Below are 12,062 nucleotides of genomic sequence, written 5' to 3'. Positions count from 1 at the left end.
AAATAGCTTGTTCCAGCTTTCTCTTCCCTGTCTGAACACAAGGAGGAGCCTTAGTCATTTCCATTCATAGCCAATGAGTATTTTTAGATTAAAAACATTTATTTAAAGTCTTTCCATCTAAACATATCCTAAAAGTGGGGGTGTTTATTCTGCTCTCCATTGAAATATACATTTTAAGAGGAGCAAAGGTAGCACTATGGAGGGGAGCGGATGGGCTTAGAACACCTGGGTTCAAGTCCTGTCACTGTGCAGGGGGAGGTCTTAGATGGTTGCCCCTGGTCTCATGCTGGGGAGGGATTCTGCACGGGTGGACCCAAGACCACTCAGCTGCCACAGTGTAATCACTGCCAGCCTCTCTCTCTGTCATCTCTGAAGAGGAGGCCAGAACAATCAACTGTAGTGTGCCCCCCTCTAACCACCTTACAGCTGATTGCCACCCCACATCCAGTGATCCAATGCAGACAGGGAGGCAAAATGCCACCTCAATGGAGGGAGAAGGAGAAAGAGTAGGCTTCCTCGGGGCTGGGGCTGCCTGTAAGCAGCAGCAGAAACTGCTGGCACCCCACCCCCCATTTGTGGTGACTGCTCATGCACCTTTCCTCCCACCCACTTAAGAGAGTGGCTACCCATGTCCACCTCCTTGTGGCAGTGGCTGGTTGTGCCCACTCTGTCCAGGGCTTGGGCAGCTGAATTGCAGTGGTAGCAGTTTCCACTGTCCTCCCCAAGGGCAAGGACCAGTAGGTGCAAGCGGCAGTGCAGGCAGGGTGTACATTCATTCTTGTACTTTCTAAGGACCAGTTGAGGTTTGCTGGCAGTCTTCGTGCATCTGGGGACAAGGAGACCAGCCAAGGAGTCCCTGTTTGCCACACAGGGACACTTTGGTACCTCCTCATCCAGGATGCATTGATAGCTACTGCACTTTATGGTGACTTTATGGTGACTGAGATGAACCATTGTGATCTCCTAAATAGTGATGGCTGCATATGCATTTGCCATGTTGAAGCAGTGGTTTTAACATGAGTCAGACACGTGAAATGTAACTGTTGAGACTGATGGTCTTGCGAGTGGACTTGTTAAAGACTCAAGGCTGTCAGCTACATGAGAGACAGCTAATCGGAGCTTGGAAGTTATGCTGGCATGCAGAGCTGCTTGTTGAACTCCAATCGGCTATGATGAGAGAAATGACAAGGTGTGCACTAGAAACAAAATAATATAAATCTTCTCTTTGATTCCTTACGGGAGAGGAGCTCAAGGAAACGCAAGATCCAATCTGCTCACATCTCTTTCAACTTCTTAAATTCATCTTGGCAGACTAGGACTAGAACCAATAGCATATTCTTCTTCAATCTCATTGTTGTTGTTTTTTTCTTCAGGATTAATGCAGTGGAGACCAAGAGTGGAACGGAATTACACCCTTCTATAACCATTTATGTCATTTAGAATTGCCCTGCAAATTAATTAATTGGGGTATTTAATTAGGCTAGCCATGAAGTTGGATTTCTGTTGACTTGTCACTGCACTGGATCTCAACTATGCATAGATTAGAGGTCTGTACCACGTTTACCATTCTTGGGATGTGGGTTTATCCTTTTGGCACTAGATTATAGGAGAAGGCTTCTTCTGACGATGAGAATGAACAATGGAAGGGTTTACTCACCTGAACTGCAATTGTGAGAGAGGTGCCTCCAAAGTGTTGTTCTACTACATTTCCAACCCGCTGTGCTACGCAGAATAAATCAGTGACTTCTTCGGGATGCAAGTCACGGAAACGTTCCGCAGGACGGAGTGGGCAAATGAGAACATCTGAGTTGCATCAAGTTAAGGTAAAACTACCCCTTCCAATAAGTAATTATGAAGGGTTGGATACTACCAGCCTTTCCACTGCTAAAAAGGGGGAAAGAAGCCCCTTCTGGCCACCCACAAGGCTATTTTGGTCGTAATGGAACTTGCATGGACAAAATCCACATGGAACATAAGCTCTAAGAGAAGTGAAATTGAGTGAAACTGCTGAAGAATCCAACCCAAACACTTTACACTCAGGGCCAAGCTACACATGACGAATGACACTTGAACGGCAAGTGGATTGAGTGGAGGGCAAGTGAACAGGGAGAAATACACTTGCCATTCAAGTGTCATTCGTCTCTTGTAGCTTGGCCCTCAGTTCCATCAAGATACCCAAAGCAGAGCCTGTGGTTCCACTAAACACTGAGAAGCACATGGGCAAGAAAAATGAAGAGAAGAAGACAAAACACAGGATAAAAACATAGGATATTAGCATAATCAATAGGCATTTTCTGTTGATTTAATTCAAGAATTGCAGTTTCTTGAATTAAGCAGTTTCTTACAAACAGTATCATGTTGCATAATCTCAAAACCGCTAGTGTCTTCTACAATTCTGCTGTCTCCTGTGCCTGAAGATAGTTTTCATCTGTACAACAGTAGATAGCATACACAGTTCACTACTCACACGTTCTAATGATGCAGATGGGAATTGAAGATGAAGGCATGGGCTCTCGGCATCTATGGAAAGAAGAGGACAACGATTTAGTTGTCTAACATGCCATTCTAAGAACACTTACCTGAGAGTAAGCCCTACTGAATAGACTTTAGTAGGATTCTGAGTAAACTTGCTGAGAATTGTTCTCTACATGCTTAGTCATTAAGCTACTGAGCTCTCCCATCATTATCACATGGTGGTCAGAGAACTCGCATTTGGATCATGTCTGTTTCTCTCAGAGTGCCTGTTTCATGGTGGCATATAGTACCCATCACCTATACTGTGTGCTGGTTTGTAGAGACTTGTTTCCTAGATGCCATGGAATTATTTAAGGAAATTAAGCTGTACCATCACGATCGAAGTCCAGGCAATACTATATTTGGGACCATTGTTACAGCAAAGAGGCAAGGGATTGGACATTGGTTAAAAGAAGGTAAAATGTAACAAGAGTGAGAGGAGGTTAAAAGGAATCTTTAAAAGTGTGATCTGCATTACAGACCACCTCCTCAGTCTGAAATAGTAGATGGAGTTTGAGCCATCCCCGGGGCACAGAGGTGGCTGAAACAATCCTTAGTAGCTGACTGTGAACTGCTTCCTTAGGAGCTGGTAACTCCACATTTATATACATTATTTACAGTCTGCCTTTCTCATTGAGACTCAAGGCGGATACGATCAAGACATTCAATAAATAATGCAATACGGTATGCAAATGCAAATTTGCGGAGATTTGAAAACAAGCAGAAATCCAATAAAGAGGTGAAACAATGTTGAAAGATGCATAAGCAATTAAACGTGACATATTAAACAATGTAGCAACTATCCAGTAGGGACCATGACCATTTTATTTATTTGTTTATTTATTTATTTATTTATAGTCTGCCTTTTTCATTGAGACTCTAGGCGGATTACAGTGTGAGATTAGTATAATCAGTATCAAGAACATTTCCATACAGTGTCAAGGACATTTCTATAAACAAATTGGTTTGTAGAGGGTTGTTTTCTAGATGCCATAGAACTATTTAAAGAAATAATCTACTGAGCTTTCTAACTGGTTAACACAATTAAGCATATCTTAAAAACACTGAAAGATGTTAAAATGTGCTTGAATCAAGAGACAGACATAGATCATTCATGAAAATACCACTTTCATGGGGAAAAGGTTCCTTGTCTACAGCAGAGTCTAGGCCCCAATTTCTAATCGAAAAATAAAGAATACATTGACAGCACAATCCTATGCACTTATTCGGTTTAAGCCTATGATGAGTTAGCAAATGTACTAATTTTATCTAACGCTTAGTTTAATAACTTAATTAAATGCTTAATACTTACTTAATACTTGAAGCACTTTAACAAGAAATTCAAAATTCTAAATATTATAATTAGGAATCGTTTGAATTTTCCATCCCTATGAGAAATTCAAACCCATTCTTAATCATAATAGATAGAATTCTGAATTTCTTGTCAAAGGAAGAGATAGTATTGTGTCAGCCTAGGACCTTAAAGACCCGAGTTCAGATCCATGAACCTCACTGGGACAGTTGCTGTCTTTCAGCCTAACCTCCTTCATAAGATTGTTGTGATGGTAAAATGGAGGAGAACCATTTATAGGCACCATGTTCAGCTTCTGGGAGAAAAGGCAGGGTAACAAAAATGCAATACAAAATCCCGTGGGATTTTGCATCTGTCTCGTGAAAACTGAACCCATGATTCTTCATTTTCATAATAGTTTTATACCAATTTTTGTATCAATAAATCAGCACTCTACATTATATGCATATGGCATACATTGTTCATATGAATGCCATCATCATTGCGTATAAAAACGATAAAACATGTGTATACTCTGCAAGCAAAAAAGCAACGGACTAAAGACATTGTCAAAAATACCAATGAACAGAAATAGAAATGAAATAGGGAAGGTTGCTTATCCCTAATTACAACAGTAAGAGCAGGTAGTTCAGTGAACTTAGACACTAACTTCCACATTGGATTGTGGCCAGTGTGTATTTGTTTAGCATAAGAAGTATTAGAAAACAATAAGGTTATTTTCTTCAGGGATTTCTTCTCTTTTTTTCAGTTCAGAGAGGTTATTCCTCTGCCTGGAGCATAAGGAGCTGTAGGGCTTAATAAAGCTCCAGTAATTTATTTGCTAGTCTTTCCAGAGTACTGTAGGAAGTGCCTTCATAAAGGATGCAATCGGTTGAATTGAGAGCCCAAGGGGAAAGCAGGGAAGTTGCTATGCAGTCTTGATTTCCATACTAGGAATAAAAGAATAGAAAAACTAATTAATTTTGTTCATAAAAAGGGGGAAATTCCTGTCAACACTGAAAAACTGGGGAAGGGACATTTGTTTAATCCAAGTTCATTTTTCAAGAAGAACGAAGGGAAGCTTTTACCTCGGGGTGTCTGACACTTAAGCAGATAATTACCCTTCTTCTGTAGGACTGCTTTATTATTATGGGTCAGTGAACCATTTATAAATGAAGAATATCTTCCCAGTTACCTCTAGCAAAATTGTGCCTTGCATTCACTTTTCTTTTCTTTTTTTAATTTCTTGCAGACTTCCTGGCTCCCTCTGGGTTTTTATACACTATTTAGTATTAAACCTCAACTAAGGATATGATGAATTTATACACCCATTCCATATCCCATATTGCACTTTGAGCTTTCAGAGGAAAAGAAAATTTTATTAGAAGTTTCACTTGTTTCTTTGGATTAGCAAAGGTGTAGTGAAATTGACATGGTGGTATCCCCCCCACCCCCCACCATCCCTGCACTTAGCTTTATTTGTAGCACTTGCTGCAAACCAAGCTTCCCACCATAAGCTCAGACCAAAACATTGCAAGAAAAGCAAAAGAGAACTCAACATTATAGCTTGCAGCGAGGGCCCCTTTCTGATATGCCATTGATGATACTTTTATTTCATTTATATTATTTTATGCTATTTATGTACCACTAAGGCAAAAATAAATACTTACAGATTGGTTTCTTTCAAGGGAGAAATAAAATCAAAATCAACCTGGAGCTACTCCCTTTGCTCATGTCAGTCCCTGACAATGCAACCATAGCCCAGATGAACCATGGAGCCATGTCCCCAAGCCAAGCTGACAGCCATCCAGGCCCCTGCAGAAAAGAGGAAGGCCAGGGGCCAAGAACCACAGAGGTCACTCACTACTTAAACTTCCATAGCCAGAGGTCAAGGGGTAGCTTAATGGTCTGGCACCTCTCTTGGGGTGAGAATCCAAAAGGAGAGAAAAGTGAGGAAGATGACTCAGGTGAGACAGACTCCCTTCCCCTCCCTACTTGAAGCTTCTTGGGGGAAACCCTGATATTCGTAAAGCAACACAGAGTCTAAACTAAGCTCCACCCTCCTGGATTCCCACAGATATTGAACTAGACCATACAGCTTTTGAGATCTGATTCCCCCCCCCCACTCAAAATAGATGTCATGGCCCAGTCTGGGCTCAGTGAGAGTGAAGTCTCTCTTTCCTGTAAAACAGCAAAGGATCATTTTATGCAAATGAGGGTAAAGTTAAAGGGACCTCAACAACAAAAAAGGAAAACATAAAGCCGGACTTTCCCCACACATTTTGCTGGCTAGCACAAGCCGGTGGTGCTGTTCCTCTTCTTAGGTGCCACCCTATCCCTAACAATTAATTTGCAGTTTCCTGACATAGGAGTCGGCGAAACAATGAGCCTGCACCTCTGACACTCACCTACTTCAGGGTCCATTATCACTGACACACTTGCTTGTGTGTGCTGGAAACTCAGTGAGTTGATGATTCAGAGGGCGGACAGTATTCTGTGAGATTTTGGTGCCACTGAGTACAAAAACAGCAGCCCTATAGCCTCCAATTAGCCCTTCCTCCTCTTTCCCATTGTAAAGAATGGCCATGAAAATTATGAGAATGAATGAAAATACATTTTGGATCTGACCTGGCAGTACCCCACCCAAAAACTACTTAATCATGACAGCCACGGATACAAAAATGGAACAGTAATTTTCAAAATGCACCCTCCTAATAAGACCTGAATAAGAATCATACAGATAAATAAGCTCTTGGGAAGGCCAACATAGCTTGCTAGTATATTGTAAGAGCAAAATTTGGACTGTTAGCACCTTAAAGACCAAGAAGCTTTCATGGGTATAAGTTTTTTAAAGTCTTCAAGGTTCTATGGGGGCCAAATCTTATTCTACCAGAGACCAACATGGCTATCTTCCTGAAACTTGTATATTGAAAGTTATGGTTGCATATTAAAATAATACATTCTTACTCCGCATAAATTCATCAACCAACAAATGATCTACTCCACAAAGAGTTAACAACGTAATTGTTGTGGTACAATATTTTCCCTTGCATGACAAAAATCTGTAAGTCAGCACATTCCTGCACTCAGACGCACCCAGTGTTAACCCCTTCTATTCATGTGGTCAAGCTTTTGTTTGTATTTTGTTCAAGGGGGTTGACTTTGATTTTGAATTCAGGGTCATAGATCCAGAGGAGTTAGCCATGTTAGTCTATATTTGCGAAATAGTAAAGAGTCCAGGAGCACCTTTAAGACTAACCAACTTTATTGTTGCATAATCTTTCAAGAACCACAGTTCTCTGCATCAGATGCATCTGACTAAGAGAGTTGTCTCAAAAGCTTATGCCACAATAAAGTTGGTTAGTCTTAAAGGTGCTACTGGACTCTACTATTCTGAATTGTGTCTTTAAAATTTTGTTTCTCAACCAATTTTCAAATCCCTCTCCTGACAGAAGGCAACAGCAACTCCTCTACTTCCCCATTGCCTTGAAAGCCCCTTGCTGAGGTTACCATAAGTCAGTTGTGACTTGATGGCATATACCCACACAAGTCTCCTGACAGGCTCATTTAGTTTACTGTTTCAACTATTTAAATTGAATTGTATTTTATGGATGTGGTTGGGCTACTTCAGGAACTCCACTCAAAAAGTAGGATACAAGTCTAATAAATATGTAACTATTTCTCCATCACACTTTGGAAATTTTTAGTGCAAAAGCATCCCTTGAGCATGTAAAAGACATGTACTGAATACCTTTACATTACTTTAATGAGGAAGGACTAGGATTCTTGTTATGTTAAATATAAGCTTCAAATGAATCTAAGGAAAGCTTTGGGAAGGTAAAGCTAAAATGCTTTATAGCTACTGACATCCTGACAGCTTGAACAGTTTCTTTGTCTCAGCAAGTAGTGAACAATTGTTTCTGAGCATGGCAAATCACTCGAGGTATACAAAGCAGAGATGGGCACAAACTGAAATACAAACCAAAGTTCGTGATGAACCAGGCCGGTTTGTGGTTTGTGAACCGGTGGTTCATTAGAGCCCATTTCTGATGAACCACCATAAACTTTAGGCTGGTTCGTTTGGTTCGTTTTTTGGTTCATCACTGCAGACAGCCTGGGGCCGATCAATCAGTTTCCTAGGCAACAGGGGATGGACTTCCTGCAGACATTCTGCTGACCCAGAATTGGCCTTCTGCTGGCCTGGAAGTGACCTTCTGCTGACATGGAAATGACGATCTGCTGACCTGGATGTGACGTTTTCACAAACCAAACGAACCAGTTCACGAAAGTTCATGGTTCATGGTTCGTGAAATGCAATGAACCACAAACTGCACAGTTCTTTTTTCCCCAGTTCATGCCCATCTCTAATACAAAGCATTAGAAACGGCAGAATAAGACAAAATGGTTGATCTTTTGCCAGGCAAATCAAGGAAGTAACCTTGATTATATTCCATACCTGAAACTGTTTCTGATCTGCAGTATTAGTCCCTTGGTAGTTGAATCTACCCTACACTTTCCTTCAGTACATTTCATTGATGTAACATCATACTGAGGTTGGGGTCATGGGAGCCGCTGTATTGCTTCTGCTTTGCATGCAGAAAGCCCCAGATTCAATCCAACCCATCAGTTAAAAGAATCAGGTGATATGAAAAACACTTAGACCCTATAAAGCCACTACCAAGTCAGAAGAGGCAATACTGACCTTGATTGATCAATGGTCTCATTTAGTATTCGGGAGCATCATGTGTTCATGATCCAGTAAGAGGCACAAAGGGGCTATTTAGAAAAATGATTAAAAGCACCATACAATTTCAGCCATTATTGCCCTGGTCCTGTATGATCTGTACTCCTGTGTCAAGAATGACAACTCGGTGACTTGCCTTTCTTCCATGCTCCACAGTCACACAATCGCCCAATAGAACTCCCCCCCATTCATATATATATACTCCTAGTCTATACCACAGCAGCCAATTGTTTACATGCCCTCAACCACTGCTCCTCTTCAGATAAAGATTCTTTGGGTTGTGCAAAATGATATGCATGCAATATGATCCAACACTACAAAAACCTTGTATATTACAAATAAATGTTCTCTAACTTGTGAGATGGGACCATAAAAAGCAAAAGAGCTCGCACATCCCTGCCTCTTTTATCACTATTCTACCTGGGCTGGCCACAATGGTACTTGTATCCTTATTGCTTGTACCATTCACATACTCTAAGGATGCATTTTGAGGAGCCCAGTGCTTAAAAACCGTGATTGTACCCACAACTCTCCCTCCAGACTCTTCCACCCACTCTTCCTGCAGAGCTACTTGTAACTCCTTCTGGGAAGCAGAGAAGTACTCGGACTGATCGTTTCATATCTCTTGATGCATATTGTGCATTTTTGTTATTATCTTAAAGAGAACACTTGCTAATTTGCATTTCAGTCGGTGATAATCTCTTCTAGCTGAATATGCCACCCATGACAGAATGACTCTCAGCAAGAGACCTGTTGTGTTGGAGATTAAGGCTGGCTCATCTTTTAAGGCCTCATAATTCTTTACTGTGTATGAAAGGCAGGATTAATACCTTATTTCACACACAGAGAAGTTGTGAAAGCTCTTTCAGTGGGGGTATGCTTCCAATCCCTTTTTCTGAGGATAGATGTGGGCTCCCACTGAGTAAGACATTTTCTGTCTAAAAGGCCAACATTTTTGATCTAAACAGTTCCAAGACGGAAGCATACAGGAAACCCTGATCTCTCTTAGAGAATTCATTTCTTTCATTTCTAATTTTCATATGTTGCCGTTTTCCTATTTACCTTTGGAATCTTCGGAGACTGGGGAGAATTTGAGTTTAGAGTTGCCACCCTCTAGGTATGGCCTTGAGATCTCCTAGAACTAGACACAGATGACACATATCAATTGTCCTGGAGAAAACGGCTGCTTTTCAAGGTGGATTGTATGGCATTACAACCTGCTCCAGCCCCTCCCTATACCCTTACCTTCCCCAGATTCCACCTCCAAAGTCTCCAGGTATTTCCCAGCCCAGAGCTGGCAACCCTATTTGGGTTATCTAAAAATCTAAATAAAAGCAATTGGCTTGTAATCAGTTTCTTTTTACACAGCCTAATTTAATTTTTATTTTATTTTTTGTTGTTGACATTCAGTAACATTCTGAATGCTCACAAAAACTTTGAAGTCCAGGCTATCTTTTTGGCTCAGCAGGAGACTTTTCCTTCTAGCTGCATACTAAATACTCAAAAGAAAGAATAATGATCCTATCACTTGATCATCTTCCATATACTGATCTAGTCTATTTAGTATATGCTTTGATTGGGTAGGCCAATAAAATCCCTTTTCAATTTTGCAAATTTGTGGCTATGATGAAAAAGCAGGAGAGCCTGCTCTTGGCAAGGAACCCATGGTGGGCACTCTCAAGGTTCAGTTATGTGGCTGAGTTTATATTAATTGTGAGTTTCTGAATTGCTGGCAATGTGAAGTTTCTCACTTACTGGCAATGAGGGGGTGGATGGATGAAAAGGAGTCATGCTGGCTGGCTGACTTTGCTCACTTTCTCAAGTTTCTGCAACTGACAGCCCATCTAGACCTGCCCAAGACAGTCCATCACTGACCACATGCACAGCAACAGACCTTTTGAAAACAAGTACTGAGTAGTCCTGGATCCACCTTCATAAACACATGATCCTGTCTTATATTGATGCAGACCACATTTGATCTATCAAAGTATTGTCTACTTGTTTGCTTATTTAGAATGTTTCTATGCCACCCCTGCAGAGTTCTGCTTGAGGCAGCTTGCAATTAAAAACCACAATATGAAAAAAAGCCATTAAACGGCAAATGACAACAGCTCTCCAGGGTTTCAGGCCAAGTTCTTTTACGTCACCTACTAGCTAATCCAGGGCTTTTTTTCTGGGAAAAGAGGTGGTAGAATGCAGTGGTGGAACTCAAGACTGCACAATGATGTCACTTGGGGTCAGCTGGAACAAGGGAGGAGTTTTTTAAAGTTTAAATTGCCCTTGGCAAAAATGGTCACATGGTTGGTGGCCCCGCCCCCTGATCTCCAGATAGAGGGGAGTTTAGATTGCCCTCCGAGTGGTGCAGAGAGCAATCTAAACTTCTCTCTGTCTGGAGATCAGGGGGCGGGGCCACCAGCCATGTGACCATTTTTAAGAGGTTCTGGAACTCCGTTTCACTGCATTCCTGCTGAAAAAAGCCCTGAGCTTATCCTTCTAAATGAAGATGTTGTGGATTGAACCTGGGACCTTCTGCTTGCCAAGCAGATTCTCCACCATAAAGCCATGGCCCTAACCCCAGCATCACTGAAATGAGTTGAAGGCAGGGGTAAAGTTGATGCAAATACCAAAGGACTAAGTGAAAATCAGAGACAGTTTCTGATATGAGAGGGAAGCAAGAGAACCTTCTTGATTTGCCTGGTCAAAGATAAATCACTCCCCCCTCCACTTCCTCCCTCCAACTCAAATACAGTATGTCTCGCCAAGGTCTACCCTGCTGGTCACCTGGAATTGACCCAGAAGATGTACATAGTCTTAGACAGTCAAAGCAACCGGTCCTTAGCCAGCCCAGAGTTCTTTGAGCTCTTCAATGTACAGGGAGACAAAACTCCATATATCCTCAGGATGTGCGCTGGAGTCCAGCGCTCGGCAGGGAGGACAGCCATTGGGTTTCAGATCGAACCACTCAATGGCGGCAACCAGTTCTCCCTACCAACATTGTTGGAATGTGATGCCCTACCCAGTGATCGCAACCAGATACCGACACCAGAGGTGGCAATCCACCATCCCCATCTACGACCAATTGCAGATCAAATTCCTGCCCCAGATCCAGATGCACAAATCATGCTTCTGCTAGGAATAGATGTCTCTGAACTTTTGGCCTGCCACGAGCTACTCATGGGACCCCCTGGCACTCCACATGCCCAGAGGTACGATCTGGGGTGGGTCATCATAGGGAATATTTGTATTGATCGTCTGCAGATGCCAAGCCAGCTAAGCATCTTTGCCACAACTGTCCTAGATAATGGGAGAGCCTCACACTTGAAACCATGTCCGGAACACTTCACACTGACTGAACAGGACTATGACTACAGTGTTCCAAACAACCAAAGAGGACAACATGCTCACCCCATCTAGGGAAGACAAGCAATTCCTGCAGTTAATGGAAAGGGAACTTCAGCAAGACGACTCTGAGAGTTGGATCGCCCGACTTCCTTTCCGCACGCCTAGACAGCA

General features: G+C 41.9%; 1 protein-coding gene across 1 annotated transcript in view; it reads right to left on the bottom strand.

The window, feature by feature from the left end:
- Positions 1-12,062, bottom strand: part of FHIT (fragile histidine triad diadenosine triphosphatase) — a 1,476,895-nt gene that overhangs the window by 341,604 nt on the left and 1,123,229 nt on the right. Inside the window, exon 5 of the mRNA XM_054978165.1 lies at positions 1,658-1,803. Within this exon, the coding sequence (XP_054834140.1) occupies positions 1,658-1,803 (146 nt within the window). The remainder of the gene's footprint in view (positions 1-1,657; positions 1,804-12,062) is intronic.

This window comes from Eublepharis macularius, chromosome 4, assembly GCF_028583425.1.
Source record: "Eublepharis macularius isolate TG4126 chromosome 4, MPM_Emac_v1.0, whole genome shotgun sequence".
NCBI classification, from domain to species: domain Eukaryota; kingdom Metazoa; phylum Chordata; class Lepidosauria; order Squamata; family Eublepharidae; genus Eublepharis; species Eublepharis macularius.
This window is presented reverse-complemented; position numbering and strand designations above follow the sequence as displayed.